The sequence below is a fragment of the Danio rerio genome, chromosome 6 (genome assembly GCF_052040795.2).
Source record: "Danio rerio strain M-AB ecotype USA chromosome 6, GRCz13ab, whole genome shotgun sequence".
Lineage (NCBI taxonomy): Eukaryota > Metazoa > Chordata > Actinopteri > Cypriniformes > Danionidae > Danio > Danio rerio.
In genome coordinates this window covers 14,842,446-14,863,615 of record NC_141026.1, presented here as the reverse complement: position 1 = coordinate 14,863,615, position 21,170 = coordinate 14,842,446, and the positions used below count along the sequence as shown (strand labels likewise).

The 21,170-nt window shown below is 34.9% G+C and overlaps 2 protein-coding genes across 4 annotated transcripts in view; both read right to left on the bottom strand.

Moving 5' to 3' along the window:
- tmem198ab (transmembrane protein 198ab) overlaps positions 1-21,170 on the bottom strand; it is a 263,787-nt gene that overhangs the window by 104,149 nt on the left and 138,468 nt on the right. The gene's annotated exons all lie outside the window — the stretch shown is intronic.
- Positions 1-21,170, bottom strand: part of ptprnb (protein tyrosine phosphatase receptor type Nb) — a 63,293-nt gene that overhangs the window by 37,192 nt on the left and 4,931 nt on the right. For all 3 annotated transcript variants that reach the window (XM_087256746.1, XM_087256744.1, XM_087256745.1), the window contains exons 2-8: positions 16,155-16,205; positions 11,151-11,261; positions 7,695-7,800; positions 7,483-7,609; positions 4,475-4,823; positions 2,752-2,895; positions 2,608-2,642 (exon numbers count right to left, since the gene is read on the bottom strand). Coding sequence is in view for 2 of the 3 variants with exons in the window: in XM_087256744.1 (XP_087112870.1) it covers positions 2,608-2,642; positions 2,752-2,895; positions 4,475-4,823; positions 7,483-7,609; positions 7,695-7,800; positions 11,151-11,261; positions 16,155-16,205 (923 nt within the window). In the remaining variant the exon portion in view is untranslated. The remainder of the gene's footprint in view (positions 1-2,607; positions 2,643-2,751; positions 2,896-4,474; positions 4,824-7,482; positions 7,610-7,694; positions 7,801-11,150; positions 11,262-16,154; positions 16,206-21,170) is intronic.

Here is a 21,170-nt window from a genome sequence, read left to right as displayed (position 1 = left end):
CATAGACAAAAAAGTATCGTTCCGGTATCGTTAAGTATTGTTTGCTACCAATTGCATAGTATCTGTATCATAGCAAAAAAAGTATTGTTCTGGTATCGGTAACTATCGTTTGCTACCGATCTCAAAGTATCTGTATCACAGCAAAAAAAGTATTGTTCTGGTATTGGTAAATATCGTTTGCAACCGATATCAAAGTATCTGTATCATAGCAAAAAAGCATTATTCCGGTATCGGTAAGTATCGTTTGCTACCGATATCAAAGTATCAGTATCATAGCCAAAAAGTTGTTTCCAGTATTGGTAAGTATCATTTGCTACGGTATCAAAGGATCAGTATTCATTCATTAATTTTCTTGTCGGCTTAGTCCCTTTATTAATCCGGGGTCGCCACAGCAGAATGAAACGCCAACTTATCCAGCTCGTTTTTTACGCAGTGGATGCCCTTCCAGCCGCAACCCATCTCAGCCGCAAAAAAATGGAATTAGTCTATTTGACAACAAATGTAATAATAAATATATTCGACAAATTTTTCAAAATAAAAAATATAATGTTCCTAAAGGCAAATGTTACTGGGCATCCTTCCTTGACATAACAGACTGGAAAAAAGCCTGGCTATTACCTCATAAGTACTGCATTCCCAATAAAACAAAAGAGGTTAATTTCAAAACTCTTCATAAAATATACCCAGTAAACGGTACTTTGGCAAAGTATTTGGAGACTGACAGTTCCAAATCCTGATCTGTTATTGTCATTGTGTTCTTTTGTGTAAATTGAATTTTGTATGTTTGTTATTGAAGTCAATTTAAAAAAAAAAAAAAAATCTCTGCCGCAAAAACATCCACACACACTCATTCACACACACAATCATACACTATGGACAATTTAGTCTACCCAATTCACCTGAACCACATGTCTTTAGACTGTGGGAGAAACCGGAGCACTTGGAGGAAACCCACGCGAACGCAAGGAGAACATGCAAACTCCACACAGAAACGCCAATTGAGCCGAGGCTCGAATCAGTGACCCAGCGACCTTCTTGCTGTGAGACAACAGCACTACCTACTGCGCCACTGCGTCGCCAAAGTATCAGTATCATAGCAAAAAAGTATAGTTTGGATATCGATAAGTATCGATTGCTACTGATATCAAAGTACCTGTATTATAGCAAAAAAAGTAACATTCTGGTATTGGTATCAAATATTAATGAGAGTTTGACTGTTTAAAAAAACTCACATTGAAAAAAAATTGTATAATGTAATTTTGTTTACTTGTTTTCTGAAGTTGCTATAAAAAGTATCATTCTGGTGACACTATTGTATAAGTTAAAGTATCAGTATCGAAAATTTATAAGAGTTTGATTTTCAAGCAACAACTCGCAATGAAAAAGAGATACATTATAAAATTGACAATGTTATATAACCTGTATAAAAAGTTTAGTTTAGCTGCTTATATCAAAGTATCATATTATCTCACACTAAAAAAAAGAAACGTGTAATGTAGGTTTCTTAACTTATTTATTAAGTCACATCACATCAGTATTGAAATCAATGTATTGCTATTCAATTCAATTCATGTTTATTTCTATAGCACTTTTACAATGTAGATTGTTTCAAAGCATGTTGTAACATAGAGGTTCTTGTAAATTAAAGTGTCAGTCCAGTTTTCAGAGTTGAAGTTTAGTTCAGTTCAGTGGGGTTTAAATTTCACTGCTGAAAGTGCAAACACTGAAGAGCAAATCCAACAATGCGCAGCTCCACAAGTTTCAAACCAAGCAACTTTAAATTAAGGTGAACATTGCTCATTTTTATATGTTTGTTTAATTCCGCCCATATAAACTGTTTGCAATAATTTTGCATAAATCATTTTTTTCAGTGTATGTAGTACACTAAAGTATGTGACTCATGTCTGCAGATTATCTCTGACTTCTGGCAACTATGTCTCTCCCAGAATGTTTATCCTACTGTTTTTTTCTTCGCTCGTATTCTCTTTAAAATCCTGTCAGATGGGCCATCAGGAAATGTCTGTTAATTTTCTAACCAGCCGTGGTTATTTATGCAAAGGGGACTAAAGAAGGAGGTAAGAATCATGTTGCTGAAGAACCTAAAATATTGTGCACAGACAAACATCAACGTTGGATTAAATAGAAATTACCTACATGACAAATCACACATGGTCATGGCTCACAGTTACCCCACTTGTTTTCATAGAATTATAGATTAAAGGGATTGTTCACTCAAAAATGTAATTTACTCACTATATTTTTAATCACCATGAGTTTCTGATGTTGAACAAAAAATAAGATAATTTGAATAATGTTACAAAACGGTTATCACTGACACCCATAGCAGAAAAAAAAACTACTATGGAAGTCAATGGTTACATGATTTGTCAACATGAATTCGTTTGTGTTCAACAGAAGAAAGAAACTCAAGTTTGAGTTTCAAGTGAAGGTTGTGTCAAAGACAGAGTTTTCCGTTTTGGTGAACGATCTCTTTAATACTTGCTGCCCCCTGCTGTTAATAAAAAGTACTACTACTGAGCTCAACCCAACCTTGAAACATCACTGAAATACTAATCGACAGAAGTTCTATATTTTCTTTCTGCTTACCACTTTTGGAGGCGCAGAGGAATCCTTGGCTTCAACTGAATGAAGAAAAACAAGCAATTCCGAATTAGCATATTTTCAGAGAGCCAACAATAACAATTTATATATAAATAATAATAAATGTTATGGAAATGTCAGAGTGCTCACATTTCCTCTGATTATTTGGTGGCTCATTTTGCAGGAACTGAAGGACAGTGAAGAGACGCTCCATCTCCTCAGGGTTCAGGTGATTTAGATCAAACCCATGTTGCAGAAGCAGCTCATTTAGGCCTTGTTGAGATGTTCCTGCAGCTGGTTAGAGTTGAAAGGTCATTTATTTTATTTATTGAACAGTGCTCATCAATCAACAATAAGAACTACAGAAAAATTAAAACTAGTCTTTGGGGTAATAGGGTATATGCCGAAGCATGCTAACAGGACATTTAATTTGCCAGTCACCTGGGTTAATAATTTCCGGTGAGTTGTATGCTAATGCAAAACCTGCGCGTTTAAGGTCTGTTTTCTTTAAAAATCAGCCATCTCCACTGGCTGAGTGATATCCGTTATAAAGTGATTGTACAAGAAGCACCGCATTAGATTACATTTTCCCCGCCATGTCTTTATAATATGAGCATTTTATTTTCCCCAGTATATTCAATGGAGCTTCTGCGCTAGCCTGCCGATTTCGACGGGCATGTGCGAGTAAGCGGCTTTTTGTCTCATTTTGAGCAACTAAATGAATGCCAAAGTCTGTTTAACTGATTGAATTTGAATTACATTACAACATCAATGCTGTAAAATGAACCGTATAAAATGAAAAAAAAAAACCCTCACAATAACAGGTCACCGGAAGTTTATCAGTATGGGAAACACACTAGCTCGGCATATACCCCATTTGGGTACTTTTACGTTCTTTGAGAAGGTTGATTAATGTACACTGTCCCATGTTCTGAAAAATAAATAAACTTACCACCTGGCAGAAGCACACATGCTTTGGGTGTTGGCAGCTTAATTAGCAAAAATGCAGTTTGTTGCTTTGCTCAGTGAGCAGTAACTGTCCTAAAATGAGTTCTGAGATCAGTCTCAACCAACTGTATATGCAACTCATGAAATAAGCTTTAAAATAGCTCTTTAGTTTACTTAGGATAACTTCAAATAAAACTAAAAAACTTCAAAATGTACGACACATGATAGACGTACAGCGCATGATATTATCAGACCTTTGAGTTTTAGTTGAACAAAAATACAAATGTATTTAAACTTGTATTTAATAAAATCAACTCAATTCCATTTAATTGTTTAAAAAAATAATTTTTAGTTTGTGCTTAACAAATTTATTGGAAATCCTGCCCTCAATTAAATTGAGTTCATTCAATGAGTTTTTTTTTTTTTTGAGTGCACATTATGCAGCTGTCTTGATAAATATTCTTCTTTATGCATAAAAATGCAGTATTTAAAGCAATAAGTACAACCACTCAAAAAAATGACATTTGTTGCTCATATGAAACCTACATGCAGTATATATGCACATATATGATAATATATTAGCTGCATATATGCGTATATATGCCACATACTGTATGGGCAAAATTGAGGTGCATTAATAGTTTAAATCAGAATTATTAATATTGGTTCTAATCCATTTTAATTTGTAACAGTTAACTTAATAAATTTGTGTTAGGACAACATAAAGGGATTCAGCACTTTTACAGTGTATAACTGTAATTAAATTAACAAAACACTAATTAAAGGCAATCTCTTTACTTATTTCAGTTGAAAAGTAATAAAAAAAATACAGTAACTAGTGATTTGCCAACCATTGCCAATGTAAGTTTTTGCTGTGCAAATACTGTACATTTAAGCTACAATAAACATAAACAAACTATCTCACCGCTGTGCGCAGAAAAGCTTCCATACTTCTGGGGACCTTTCTTTGGCTCTCGCTGGCTGCTGATCCTTTCATCCTGGGAAAAGGTGTCCTTGTTATAATCCTTGTATTCAAGCGGGAAGTCCAGATCCTGGAAAAAAGATGAGGTGGAGTGTGGTGCTGCCACACGATGGCGTGAGCTGGGCTGTGCAGGAGATGAAAGGAGGAGAGTCATCAGATCCTGCAGAAGCTGATCATCCTTATCCAGAGATGGAGGAACTGGAGGATTTCCCCTGACACGAGAGGAGGATGCGGGATATCTGCCCTTCTCCACCAGGTTTAAAGAGCGCTCCTCTTCATCTTGATAACCATACTGTTAGACAAAAAACACAGATGCACACACATGATGTTGAAATTAAAGAAAAGCAGTTGTAAAAAAAAAAAAAAATATATATATATATATATATATATATATATATATATATATATATATATATATATATATATATATATATATATATATATATATATATTACCAAGTCACAAATGTAGTCAGGGGCTAGCCCATGCACTGCTTTGTATGATAAAATCAGAACTCAGAAAATCGGTTCAGTTCGTTATGCTTTTATAACCGTTTCCACTGTCAAAAAGCACCTAAAAGTGAACTGTACCACTTTTTGGGTACCCTTTGCAAAAGGTACCTTATCACAAAAAAGGGAACCAAAAGGCAGAGCCAGACACGCAGCTGAACGCTATTGATATACAGAGATATGTCACTCGCTCCTGCAACAAGACAGGAGTATGAAAACAAAGAAAGCAAATATTTTTGTAAGTTAATCTGTAATTAAATTTTTTTTATTTTGTTTATTATTCATTGATTTGTTCCTTTGATGTGAAAACAATTGTAAGCATTGTATTCCAAATTTTTTGTATGCTATTGTTCTTGTGATGCATTATTTTTTTATATTAAAAAAAGAATGAAAACAAAGAAACCGCCATTTTTAAAAACACAGCCAAACAGACAAACGTAAGACGGACGCGCAAAAAAAAACAAAAAAAACAAAGGAGAAGCTGGAAAAATGGAGCAAATGATTCTTTCAGCAACCTAAACCATAAACAAACTGCCATATTTAACTATTATTATCAGCTTTTGGACTCGGAATGATTAAATTACTTTCTAACAGAGTGCTACATGTGCTGGTGGAGACACAGATGAGAGGTTTGCTATATGTTGAGTGTTGTTTTTGAAGCCAAATAAAGACTAGATGTCTGCTGTGTGTAGTTTTTCTGTAATTGGTGACATACCGGAGACTGTAAGGGTCTGTGTGTGTTCATATGTTGCATTTTTTTATTTATCTATTTTATATAATCACAGACGTTACAGTAGGCTATTTCACACTGATCATTGAACTGTAGCTATACTCAAATCATTTTCATAGAAAAGTATGTATGTGTATAAAGCATCTGTTTTGTGAGAAGTGCTTCTCATATGATATATGAACGACCCGTACAGCTTTACTTTGACATTTCCTTGAGTGACAATGATGTTGACTGAAACTTTCTGTTGTACACCACACCCATTGGTACAATTTTGGCAGTGGGAACGCAACCCACATAGCAAAATTTCTCTGGCCCAGCTCTGGCCCACACAATCAGGTTTTGCTTGGCCCACATGCCGCAGTGAATTACGGTACATGACGACTGGACCAAATCTGGCTTCCAGACAAGGGCCAAACACAGACCATATCTGAGCCAAGTCTCAGCCAAGATAATAACTCATAACTGGGCCTGAACTGGGCCAGATAGGTTGGTGTGTCACGATTGCAATGAAATTGATAAACCCATGGAGTGATGCGCTTTAGGCACACTATGGGCACGCTTTTTCTCAAAGTGACCTGATTGGTAGATTTTTTTTTTTTAGTCAAAAATGATTTTAGTGTATTTTAAATGTGGGTCAAGACTGGCCAAACTCACATGGCCCACTTATCAAATTTTTAAATCTGGAACAAATACTACGTTTTTCATCTGGCCCAAATCTTGTGTGCCGCCTTAAAAACGGTGCCACCTCTGCCAAACCCGGGCCATGTTTGGCCCACATGCTGTATGCCAGTGTCGGATGAATGCCTTCTGTGCCAGCTTTTTGCCAAATCTGGGTCAGAATTCTTTGCTACTAGGGAAGCCACATAAAGGTGACCCACACCGTACTGCACATTCAGTGGAAACAGGCCCTTACACTTTATGTTAAGTTTAGGCCTACAGTAGGTTTATGATTGTTATCCAACTATTATTCCCCTCTGATTTTGGGAATAATTTAGTTATGGTTTGTCACGGTTGTAGGTGTGTGCGCACTTCTGAGTGTCTGTTTGGTTACATGGTTTTGTTTTGTTTTGGTGTTCCACGTGTGTCGGGTACCTCAGTGTTATGTCACGTGCTATATAGAGCCCTGCTATCCTGATTAGCCTGCCAGCTGCGACTCATTATCTCGGCTTTATCTGGACAGCGCGTCTCTTGTCTCGTGTCAGTTCGGTGTTGTTTTTGATGTGCTCTCTGTCTGTGTTCAGGACTGGTGAGGAGATTCGTCTGATACCCAGATCTACTGTTCTGTTCTTCCCCTGATCCCTGTTTGAGCGGGATACCATATATCTTCTGTTTGTTTATTTGTCTTTTTGGACTGTGTTCCTACGCTAAATTGACTAAGTCAATAAAGTATTTTACTTGCCAATGGATCCTTCTAGTACTGATTTCACCCGTTACATGGTTGGTTTAGGGGTAGGGAATAGTTATGGATTAAATTTTCGAACAAAAATGAATCAACGAATCAACCTCAACATAGATGTTAACCCAGGATTGCATGTAAATATTCCCAATTTTCTTATTTTCTTATCTATGATAGCATATAGCAGTGAAAACTGGGAGAAGGGAGATACGGTACAAATAAGACTCTTGGCAGAGGGAGGTGAATTATTTGAACCACTTGAATATGACTACAGGCCTGAAAGTGCTGCATTTGGTGTTTTTATGGGTTCACTCACTCGCTGGTAGCTATAAGGATCCAGACTTTGCATATGGAGAGAAGATTGAGGCGGATCGACAATCATGTAGTCCATGTAGGGATGTGCCTGTTTGGAGTTGAGCTGATTTGTAGAGCCACTCTGAGACCTTCGATCAAGGAGAGATTCAGAGAGAAATCAATGCAGTAAAAGTGAAAGAGAAAATGAGTATATAGCAAAACTGTAAGGGTTACTCTGTGGACGGGCCATTCTTTGTGCCAGAAGACAGTGGGATCTTCGGCACTTTGCTGAGTTCTTTCTTAATCACTGATTGGGTAACATCATCCTGCCAAGTTAGTCCTGCAAAATAGTTCATGAAAAAATGCATTAGCTTTGGGGTCCAATAAAAAACTGAGCTCTTTGGTTCTCTGGATTTGCCATTAATGAAAATGTACTCATTATTTATTATAAACCTATATGAGTATCTTAAAAACTAAAGAAGATATTTTGAAGAAGCTGTAAAGCCTGTAACCATAGACTTCCATACATTGTAAAAAGCTATGATTTGCTTTACTTTCAAAAGTAAATTATTCATACCTGTCAACCCTCTTGTTTTTGGTGGGATTCTCCTGTATTTTACCATTCTATCCCACTATCATCCTGTTTACGTATTTTCTCATATTTCTCCCGTAATTTTAATCTTTCTATGAAAAGTGAAAGTGGCATTAAAGAGCAGATAGCAAATGTGATATAATTGCAAGAGCTTTTCAAAAAATATTTTGGTTTGAAAGCACATTGGAATAAATATCTAAACCGCCACATTCACTTCATTTCCATTAAAGCTGTGCCACAATCGTCGCCCTTCCTATGCAACCACTGACGGACACACTCTGCATAAAGACACTGTTCCCAGATCAGCTTTTGTATATATGCGATTTGAAGAGGAGCGTAAGTGGACACTTTGGGATTTGAGTGTTTTTAAACAGACAAATACACTTAATAAAATGTAAACATGTCTGTCCTGGTGAGTTTTATTTAAAACACAAATTATTTCCTCTTAAAAGAACATAAACAGTTACGGCAGTAACCATATGCTTTCATTATAGATCTGTTATCAAACAGAATCAGGTATGGAGTAGGTACACTGTAAAAAGTGATTAGTTACTTAAAGCGAGTAAACCAATTGTCTTAAAAGCAACAAGTTAACTTTACAAAAATGATGTAAGTAAACCCATTGTAACTCGGGACTGTTAAGTTAACTTCATTTTTATAATTATGCTAATCTTTAACAGTAAGATTTTTTCAACACATTTCTAAACATAATAGTGTTATTAACTCATTTCTAATAACTGATTTATTTTATCTTTGCCATGATGACAGTACATAATATTTTGCTAGATATTTTTCAAGACACTTCTATATAGGTTAAAGTGACTTTTAAAAGCTTAACTAGGTTAATTAGGTTAACTAGGCAGGTTAGGGGAATTAGGCAAGTTATTGTGTAACGATGGTTTATTCTGTAGACTATCGAAAAAATATAGCTTAAAGGAGCTAATAATTTTGACCTTAAAAATGGTTTTAAAAGATATAAAACTGCTTTCATTCTAGCCTAAGTAAAGCAAATAAGACTAAAAGAAATCCGTAGTTTTACTTTTTATCTCTGGCAGCTGGGGGTGCCAGAAAAAAGTTTACTGTAAAATAACGGATATTAAATGACAGATATTTCCTTAAATTTCTGGTAAATTTATGTAATTTAATAACCATTATTTTACTGTAAATGTCTGTAATTTAACGACTGTTATTTTACGTTTTTTTTTTTTCCCAGCACCGCAGCTGCCGGAAATAAGCCGTAAAATTACGGATTTTTTTCTACAGTGTACAAGAAAAAAATATTATCAGACATACTGTGAAAGTTATCTGTCTCTGTTAAACATCATTTAGGAAATATTTTAAAAAGACAGAAAATCAAAAGGGGGCTAATAATTCTGACTTCAACTATATCCAGGGAGAGAGTTTTAATATATAATACATTTTCTAGTTAGTACATAAAAGTAATTATTATATTAAGTATTATAAGTATAATAATAATAATAATAATAATAATAATAATAATAAACTTTATTTGTATAGCACTTTTCCAACATACATGCAACTCAAAGTGCCTCACACACAACAACAAAAGTATTAAAATAGACCACAAAAACTTATCACATATACTGAAATGAAAGCATTCATGTACACAAAATATAAGTATATATCCACACGATCACACACACAATAGTCCTTACATATGCAAGCACACACCATACATTACATACATTAACCTACAACAAAATAGATAAAATGCGTACACCTAACAAACTTGTTTAATCATACGTAATTTTTAAAAGATGTGTCTTAACATGCTTTTTAAAAACATAATTACTTGGGGATTCTTTCACTTCAAGGGGGAGACAGTTCCAAATTTTTGGAGCATAATGGCTAAAAGAAGTGCCGCCAGATCGCATCAGGTTTAAAGGATAAAATTCTAAAAGTCCAGCACTAGAAGAGCGTAGCAAACGGTTTGGATTATATTTTGTTAAACAGTCGGAAATGTAGGAAGGTGTCATGTTGTGTAGTGCTTTATAAACTAATAAAAGAATCTTAAAATCTATCCTTTGGTGCACAGGTAACCAGTGTAATTCTATTAATACTGGTGTAATGTGCTCTCGTTTCTTTAATTTCATTAAAACTCTGGCTGCTGCATTTTGTATCAATTTCAACTTCATTGTAGAACCCTTAGGTAGACCAGTATAGATAGCATTGCAATAATCAAGCCGAGAGAAAATAAAAGCATGAATTAATTTCTTGGCATCATCAAAAGATAGGAAAGTACGAATTTTGGCAACATTTCTTAAATGATAAAAACTTGTTTTTGTAACTTGATTAATATGAGATTTAAAATTAAGATCACAATCGAAAATAACACCCAGGTTCTTTAATTCTTTTTTGGAGTGTAAACCTAAAGAACACAGTTCTGCTTCAATCCTCTCTCGCTCAGGTTTTATAAGTGAAATTATATTTTTTATGAAATGGTGATAATAGAAAATAATAGAAGGCGCAACAATATATATTTATTTGTTTTTATTTGTTAAAAGCTTTAAATGATACAAACAATTTATAGAAAATGTCAGACAGGTGGGCCTTTAAAAAATTGATTGTAGAAAGAAGTAGGCCCCGAAGTGAAAAAGGTTGAGAACCCCTGATCTAAACAATAATATTCTTACTTAAATTTCAAAGATGTTTTATATGCAGTTTATAAAATCCACAAACACAAATAAATATTTTACCCAAAACACATATCTATTACTAGCAAATGCAGAAAACTGATAGTACTTCTAGTGCTGCAAATCAGTGTGTAAATAAATTGCTAATCAATATATTTAAGAGTAAAGATTGTGTCATAAATGTTTGCAGGGGTCTGACACACATCTTTACACCCTTTAAACCCCATCTTCGACCCATGCACTGTACATTACAGGCACTCTCTCATTTATTTGCCCTCGGTTGCTACGGTAACACGGACGATTTTCTGTCACATGCCGGTAGATGAATCGTCACTTTTGCCCATTATGTTTACAATGTGTTGTTTCCATGGCAACCTTTTTTTTTTTTTAAAGAAACGCAGGCTGTATTGATGGAGGATGTTAAAACGTGCATGTCAGACTCACCTTCCTTCATGAGTGTTTGCAGTAATGACTGTAGTCTGTCCAACAGAACTGCAGTCACCCTGTAGCGAAACCTTTCCTGTCTCTCCGCAAGACACTGACCAAACAGCTCATCTGCAAATACACATATTAAAACCTTATAGTGTAGGAATATACACAGTGACTATGGCCTGCTGAGCTGTTGTCTGTTGATGCATTCCTAGTGGTCAAAATAGCATTGAAATCTCACTAAAGGAGGTTAAACAATGACGTTGTTTGCTAAGGTTTACGGTTGTTGTTTTCCTCCCTGACCCAATGATAGCAATTTTTGGCTGGTCAGATTTTCTGGAGACTCTCAACTAAAATATTTGGTTACCTGTTCAGTATGGCGTGATCATAGCCAAGAAAGTTATCCTTTGTTTCTGGAAGAAAAATGTTTGGCCTCTTTTTTTCGACTGGCTTTTTCGACAATTGGAAAGAATGAGATATATCTCTTCTGGAAACAAATTGCTAAAATGTGGGATGAAGTCTTTTCTTTTTTTTTCTAAAACACTATAAAGACTAATAGTGTTGTTTAAGTTTTTTTCTCTCTCTCTTTACATCCATTGCTGTGTCTTTTTGTAGTTCATATATGTCTTGTACAGTATGTCGCCATTTCGTCACCTTGGAATTATGAGGTTCTATCTGCATCTAAATGATTTTGAGATATTAAGCTTCAAAGTTTTTGCATTTCATACATCAAACAATATGTGTGTAACAGTTTTCTTTCATACATTAACATGACAGAGACCCTAAATGTACTCTAAATACAAATTATCAAAATAAAAGCAGATACAGATAGAAGCTTTTAATTCTAAAAAGTCATTTTCCGCTTGGAATTATAAGGTTCTATCTGGCAGATCATTAATTATAGCATTACTTTTCAAGAAACAATTTCTGTTTATTAATTTAATTAAAAATATTTTTAAATTGGTGTCGTAACAATATGTTGATGCTTGAGAATGTTTTTTTTTTTTTTTTTGCTTGCTGTAACATTTATTTTATGTTTTAGGATGAATATTTTTTCTTGTTCAAGTTAAGCATAGGCTGTGCTAAATATTTTGTCCAGTGCAGCTGTTAATTTGATGTAATTAATATGGTAATGTTTATAGAATTTGATGCTTTTTATGAATTATTGAATTATATTTATTGAGTTATCCCATGAATGAAATTAAGTATTTGCCCTTCAAGGCTTAATATCAAATTTAAAGACTTTGGAAGAAAACAGACAATGAGGAAATTAGTTGTTTAACAAAGTTTAATAAAAACTTTCCTGCTGTCAACTGGCGAAAAAAAAAATATATATGAAATGCTGGTTGGCTCAGAGAAACAGCCTTACAGAGCCAAGTTAGAGTTCAACTTTGTAGATAAAACCTTTTTGTTGTTGTTGTTGTTTTAAATAAAAAGTCTTAAAATGTAAACAACTTCACAAAAAAAAAATGATTTAAAGCTGTAATTTAAAAAGAATTTCAATAACTCAATTTTGACAAAAATGTCAGATAGAACCTTATAATTCTAAGGTGAGGATTTCCCCTTGTTTCATGCATTATTTTAAATTTTGCACAGATTATTGTTTTCTGATGAGTTTGTCTGTTCCTTGTTTTTTTATGTTTGCAAAAACTAAAATAAAAATAAACAAATAAATTTTTTCCAGTGATGGGTTGCGGCTGGAAGGGCATCCGCTGCATAAAAATGTGCGGGATAAGTTGGCGGTTTATTCCCCTGTGGCAACCCTGGATTAATAAAGGGACTAAGCCGACAAGAAAATGAATGAATAAATGAATGAATGAATGAATGAATTAATGAATGAATGAATGAATAAATAAGGACAACATTTTAACTATATTGTAATTTTGAATTAAAATATCACCAGTCAAACCGGCCACTTTATAAACAGACAGATAAAAGGAAAGTCTTTGGAAAGATAATTTGAAATTCAACGTAATAATTTTTATTTTATTATTATATAAACCCACATTGGTGAATCTAAATGTTTTTATTCATTTATTCTTTTCACTTTATTTTTTATTTGTATACAGTATTGTATTTTATGTTATAATTTATAACAAGTTATAAAAAATGGAAGATAAAATTAAAAAATAATATGAAACGATAATATAAATGATAAAAATGGAGTCTTTGTAAAGATAATTTGAAATTCATTGAAATAAAGTCTTTTTAATCTTATATACGCCCATACACTGGTGAATTGAAATGTTTTTATTTATTCTTTTCATTTTATTTTATGTTTGTATACAGTATTTTTTCTTTCTCAAGTCTTTGAAAGATGATTTGAAATTTAAGGTAATAATGTTTTTTATATAGATATATATTATCTATACCCACACTTTGGTGAATTTAAATGTATGCATTTATTTATTTATTTAATTATGTAATTAATTATTTAATTATTATTTTTTTATTTATTCTTTTCTTTTTCTTTTCTATTTGTATACAGTATTGTATTCATTCATTAATTTTCCTTCAGCTTAGTTCTTTATTAATCAGGGGTCGCCATAGTGGAATGAACCACCAACCATGTCATTATATGTTTTACGTAGCTATATGCCTTCCAGCTGCAACCCAGCACTGGGAAACACCCATACACTCTCATATTCACACGCACACATACACTACGGCCAATTTAGCTTATTCAATTTACCTATAGCGAGTGTCTTTGGACTGTGGGGTAAACTGGAGCACCTAGAGGAAACCCACGCGAACACAGGGAGAACATGCAAACTCCACACAGAAACACCTCCAGGACTCGAACCAGCAACCTTCTTGCTGTGAGGCAACTGTGCTAACCAATGAGCCACCGTGGTGCCCACAGTATTGTATTTTATTACTTATTTTAAATTTTATTTCTGTTTAATAAATATTGGGGTGGGAAATTCTGTATTATTAAGTTTGTATTATGTATTGTTCCTTGAGTTTTGAAATATAATTAAAATCAATAAAAATAAATAAAATAAACAACAAAAATTAGGACTGTCCCCTGAAAAACTTGGTCATCTGGTCAGACTAAAAACTCGACTATGTTGTGATGCACGTTTTCCTATGAGGATCTCTTTTCCTATTTATATCTACTGTCTCACCCCTGCTCTCTCTGCTTCTGTTCGACATAAACACAGACTACGGAGAGGGGGAATTTGTGTGATGTCACAGTTGCCATGGAAATGGTGGAAGAGCACTGATTGGGTGAGTCAGTATTTACTGTAGTCAATGATTTTTTTACACACTCAAACCACAGCTACAACAACAGAGAGCTGAAACCTTCATAGCTGTTAACAGAGTCTGTTTATTCACACTTTATTTTCGTAATGAAATTTGTCAGCATGACAGACAAAGACGGTACACTTCAAAATCTTAAATTAAGAATCATTTTGTAGACAATTAAAATCATTGTCTTGTTTTTTTTTAATGATAAGTCAACATGAGCTAAATAATTCCAGTGCGATAAAAAAAGAACTTTTTTCAAACCAAAAAGAAAATTATTTTACTTACCCCACTGGTAGATTTTTTTGCTTGTTTTATGAAAAATCTCACCTAAAGTGGTGGTCCAGACTGTATTTTTAATATTTATTAAAGTTTATGGGGTGCAAAACAATGTGTGCTCAAGCTGCACTTGTAGAAAATCTTGTTTTATTTTTTTTTCATATTTCTTACTTTAATTATATACAGCTAACCAGCTAACATAAAAAAATCCTAGTTCATTCGAATGCCACCCTCAAGAGGCTCTGATTGGTCAGCTAACACAATGTGCATAAATGTCACGGATCGGCTCCCCGTCACCAGGAAGCATCACACCTCTACTAGCACATGCTTCGCCATTTTGTAAACAATGTCAGTCAGAGTAGCTTTTAGCCGTATCAGTTTGAGCCTGATTCAGACAGAAAATTACGAGGACACAGCTAAGCCTGCTCTCTAAAATTAAATCTGACAAGTGTCTTTTATATATTTTCAGAACAAGCATGTGTAAATAATATAAAACAATACACATCTTTTGCGAATTCAATAATTGAGATGTAGAATGCAGGGAATGCGGAAGCATGAGACACAGCAGCTCTGCTGAAGCGGTTTGACTGATAAATATGAATTTGTAGCTAAAATGTTAACGGTGCCAAACAGCACTTCCCGTTGATTACATCCTTGTTTACGCCCTTGCTAGAACATCCTGTTAACACTAGAAACTATGCATGTAATAGATCAATTTGAACTAATTAAATCACAGGTTGTGACTCACAATCCACAGCATCATCTATTATGATTGGAGCTCCTCCTTCTAAGAGGAGTTTTTAGCCGAATCCAGCACTGAACTGGGAGAGATTCTGGAAGCTGTCCTTTGTCAAATACTAGAGCTTTATCTTTTTTATAATTCTGTTGAACAGTAAAATTAAATTTTAAGCACTTCTCTCTTTGTGTCATGTCATTTGGAAGCTCAAATACAGAAACAGAAGAAGCTCAGTGAAAATTTCATTTTTAGTTTTCTCTGCTATAGCAGAATTTGTTGCGCAGGGTGTGTGCATGTAACCTGAAGGGTTTATGATCTCATTAACCTGCATGTATTTCTTCGTAGTCCTCAAATTTCGTTTGCTATGATTTGCTAAGCAAACTCTGCATGTCTCCCTTTGCATTGAACTTTGAGTATATTATATTCACAGATGTTGTTTATGTTCACATTAAAATATGATATCATGGTATCATAGTCTTTTTTACTGAAAACAAGCCAATCATCTTTACTTGTCTCGAAGATGCTTCTTGATTTAAGAATTTTTCAATATTTGGACTAGAAACAAGACAAAAAAATTAAGAAAATCCTCTTTTTGCAGTTTACACATACAAAATGAAGACAAGACTGGTGAATGCATGTCAAATAAAACATAAAAGAAAAGAAGTATGGTATTGAATTAATAGTATTAAAGTTACTGTTCCAGGAACATTTTTTTATCTAGTAATAAGCAACATTGTACAAGAGTCAAAACTCACCATCCCAGCAAATCTCCCCTCTGGAGCAAAGGCCTTCATCAAACAGACAACCTTCAGCACAGAGAAACGGAGAAAGAGAACACATTGTATGAAGGAGGTTAGAGGTAATTGTTTTCCAGACATTTGACAAAACAGACCAGCACAGGCCATCTGTTCACATTTGCGAGCAGGTTGTTTTAAGATTTGTTGGAGCTCTCAGCAACACAAACGTCTCAGAGATGCGACCCATTTCCAGTAAACGGATCATTTCAGTGCCCTAAATCAATATGTGCATTTGATTATCAGAATGTCAATCAATTTAGCGCCATAGCAACAACAAAAAAGCAATAGCTCGGAATCCATAACAGCCATAAGTAATGAATTACAAGAATGTTGCCAGACAAAACAAAGTAGAAGTAGCTCCAGCTGTCATCTCCATCTCACCAGAAACGCTACGTAAAGGAACATTCCAATTTAAAAAAAAAAGCTCATATTTAGAGTTAAAAAAGATTAGAACTTTGGTTTAGACCATTAGCATCTCTCTCAAAAATGACCGGAAATTTGATAATTTTCCCGTTTAAAACTTGATATAGGCTAAGATCAATATAAAACGAAAAGCTGCCATTTTTATTTGAACTACACACTTTCTGGTATAATAATCAACCGAAAACAACCAACGTGACCTCCTGCTTGCACACGGAGCATGTACAAGTTGGAAGTAACCTGCACCCTCAGAAATAAAGGTACGCGAGCTGTCACTGGGGTGGTACCTTTTCAATAGGGACAAATTTGTACCTAAAAGGTCCATATTGATACCTCAAGGGTACATATTAGTACCTAAAAAGTGCAAAAGTGTTCCTCTTAAAATTTTAGGTACTAATATGTATCCTTGAGGTATTAATATGGACCTTTTAAGTACAAATACCATTCGAAAAGGTACCACCCTAGCGACATCGCGTACCTTTATTTCTGAGAGTGTAGCTGGGGCTATTTTCAGGTTCTGCGTAATATAATTGTGCCTGATGCAGCCATGGTATGGCAGCAAAGTTCCTTGATTATTACGCCAGAATGAAAGTATAATTCCCAGACATTTCTGTTCCGGTCGGTACACGATGTAACTACAGAAGGGTCAAGCTGTTAATAGAAAAATAATCAAAAATCGTTAGTCATTTTTGAGCAAGATGCTATTGGTCTAATCCGTTTTAATTATCTATGCTAAGCAAAGCTAAAAAAAAAAAAAAGGCTTATATTTAGAGGTAAAAAGTTAGGTTTTACCATTTTTTTTATCCACCAAGTAAAAACTATGGGTCTCGCAGAATTACTTTTAGCTTAGCTTAGCTTAGCAAAAATAATTGAATCGGATTAGACCATTAGCATCTCTCTCAAAAATGACTGGAAATTTAATCATTTTCCTATTTAAAGCGTGACTCTTCTGTAGTTATATTACCCTTATTCTTCGCCGACGAGTGGGCATAGCCATTTGAATCGTTTGGCTTGAGACATCCGGTCTCATTCACTTCTATTCATTTTTAGACATTAAAAACTGTTCGTTTAGCTGTTTGATGTTGCAAGCTGATAAATCCTTATGATGTTATTCTACTTGGTCTGTATAGTACTGCAAACATTTGTTTGTAGAGCAAGTAGTTTGACCGTTTTCTGTCGTTTATTATTCCTAGTCATTTCTCCCATAGGCGACTGAATCGGAAGTTCTAAAACAATCACAAAAACATGTGCACTTCCGCATTTTAGTATAAGGTCAATAGGCTAAGACCAATGGAAAACTAAAAGCTGCTATTTTATTTGAACTATACACTTTCTGACATAATAATCAAGGAACTTTGCCATAAAATGACTGAAGTTGGCACACAATGATATTATGCAGGACCTGAAAATCATTTACATCTTTCAAAACAACGAATGTGACCACCTTGTTGCTCAGCAAACATGTGCAAGTTGGAAGCAACCTAGCACTATTTTTAGGTGCTGCGTAATATCATTGTGCCTGCTGCAGCAAAGTTTCTTAATTATTACACCAGAATGCATTATTCCTAGACATATTTTTTTGGTCATATTTTTCTGGTCGGTACGCAATGTAACTACAAAAAAGTCAAGCTGTTAATAGGAAAGTTATCAAAAATCGTTAGTCATTTTTGAGTGAGATACTAATAGTCTAATCCATTTCAATGATCTATGCTAAGCTAAGCTAAAAAAAGGCTTATATTAAGAGTTAAAAAATTGAGTTTTCCATTTTTTAATCCATTCAGCCAAACTACAGGTCTCGCAGAATTACTTTTAGCTTAGCTTAGCACAAATCATTGAATTGGATTAGACCATTAGCATCTCTCTTAAAAATGACTGGAAATTTGATAATTTTCCTATTTAAAGCTTGACTCTTCTGTTGTTACATAGGCTAAGACCAATGGAAAATGAAAAGCTGCTATTTTATATGACTTATACACTCATTCTGGCTTAATAATCAAGGAACTTTGCCATAAAATTACTGAAGTAGGCACAATGATATTATGCAGGACCTGGAAACCAATTACTTTTTTCAGAACAACCAAAGTGACCACCTGCTTGCACATGGAGCATGTGCAAGTTGGAAGTTATAGCTGGGGTTATTTTCAAGTGCTACGAAATATCATGGCGCCTGCTGCAGCCAAGGTACAGCAGCAAAGTTCCTTGATTATTACGCCAGAATGAGAGTATACATATCTGTTCCAGTCGGTACACAATAGCCCCTTTCACACAGTGATACCAGTAAATATCTGGAAAATTTCCGGAACGACTTTACCGGTATATTCAAAAAAGCGCTGTTCACACAGGCGAGGACGTTACGGAAATTTTCCGGAAAAGAGCATTCACACATCCATTCCAAAATACCAGTAAATTCTGACATCATTCACCACAAATGAGCTTTAAACGGCTGCGCTTGTATTTGTTAACATTTGACTAAATTACAAACTCTGTGGATGATCAATATTGTGAACAACTTTCGCAGGATCACTTTCGCATGTCGAGATGTTCATAATATGTGCGTGTGCAGGCGCTCACAGGCTGTTTCACAGGCACACGCAAAGCTTGAAGGTAAACAAACAACGGTTTATCATAAGCATCTCATCGATGGTTATTTACACAGTTGGCATTAAGAAGAACATATAAACGTGATCTGACTAACTTCTAGCAGCTAAATGTGTCTGGAAAAATATTCAAAGGCTTTTATTCTCACAAACCGCGCGGACGTAAATGAGTCTGACTGTTGTGATTGGCTAAAGCAGACGTCTCACGTCAGCACATTCTAGACGTGCACGCGCTTATTACGGCAATCTTCCTTCTGCATTCACACAGCGCAGCATTCCGGCAAATTGCCGGTAATGTTACAACTTTTCTTTCCGGAAAATAGCCAGAACGAATTTACCGGTATTTTCAAAAAGGACCTGTTCACACATACAAGCTTTCCGGAAAATTGCCGGCACAGGTCTGTATGTGTGAAAGGGGCTATTGTAACTACAGAAGACTCAAGCTGTTAATAGGACGATTATCAAAAAGCGTTTGTCATTTTTAAGCAAGATGCTAATCTGTTTTAATGATCTATGCTAAGCTAAGCAAAGCTAAGCTAAAAAAAAAGTTCATGTCAGACCCAGAGATTGGCTGAATGGATTCAAAAATAATAAAACGCAAGTGTTTAATTCTATTTTTTGGTTCTTTAAAGGGACAGTTCAGTCAAAAATGAAAATTCTGCCATTGTGTACTCATTCTTCACTTGCTCAGAACTTAATGACTTGCTTTCTTCTGTTGAACGTAAAAGATATTTTGAAGATTATAGCAGTTATAATACAATTCCAAAGTCATTTGTTTCCTCATTGAAAAAAAAATGATTCAAAGATGATTCCTTGGGTTTACTATTTTGTTTTAAGTGGTTGTAAACAATTTATTTGGGCTGAGTCTAAACAAACTAAGTTGAACGTTACTTAATGTAATTTGTTTGTTTAAATTCAACACATATAAATTGTTTGCAACAATTTGGCTGACATTTTTTTCAATGTCCGTAAGGAAGTTAATATGTGTCAGCAGCAGCATTCTTCAAAATAACTTATTTTGTGTTCAACAGAAATAAAAAACAAAAAAACTCGTAAATGTTTAAAACCACATGAGGGAGAACAAGTGACGAGGTCAGTTTTATTTTTGGCTGAACTATCCCTTTGATATTGCAAATAAGAATGACAAACAACTGAAAAAAGCAACATCAGGCTCAAAATGACAAGCCAGATTCTCATGTTTGAACGCATACCAGAATAATGTGCAGTGCACTCTGCCAACCTTCCTTTCATCCAGTCCCCTAGCGCACTCTCTCAACCACACACTTACACACACACACTTGAGAGTTGGGCAGACACACTCGTCATACATAATTAAATCATGGAATGAAAGTTGGTTACATGAGTGGGAGTTCCTGCCTCAGTCTGCTGTGTGCGTTGACTCTGCTATTAAACAAATGTAAAGTCTTCCTGAGGCAAAAGGGCAAGCGGGCCCAGTTCTGTGGGGAAGTGCAATTAAATTCACCCTTAAATAAAAGTTAAACCACAATGGTTGAAAAACTGGAGTCTAATAACAGCATATTGGTGAATTGGCTCCAATAAATGTGTTGTTTGTGCTTTAAAGAGAGCAGCACTGAGCAGTGCATCCAGTCATATTGTCAATTTATCCAACACAATGGCCTAACAAAAGTCTTTAAGTTGGTCAGGATTCACTCTGCACTCCACTGTATGAGGGATATCAATGTAGCAAAGACTAGACATGATGCAAATAAGGGTGTGATTATAACAGACAGCTTAAAGGGATAGTTCACACACACACAATACATTTATTCTGTTACGAGTTGTTGTAGTGTGCGTGTGTGGTGTTTTTCTGTCTCGCTCTCTCAATTATTCGCAGGTCCTGTGGATTACGTCGGATTGGGATTGGCGCTTGGATCGGTGGCGGCTGTATTTAAACATCAGAGAACATGGATTCATCGGCTCCCCGCTCTCTCTCTCG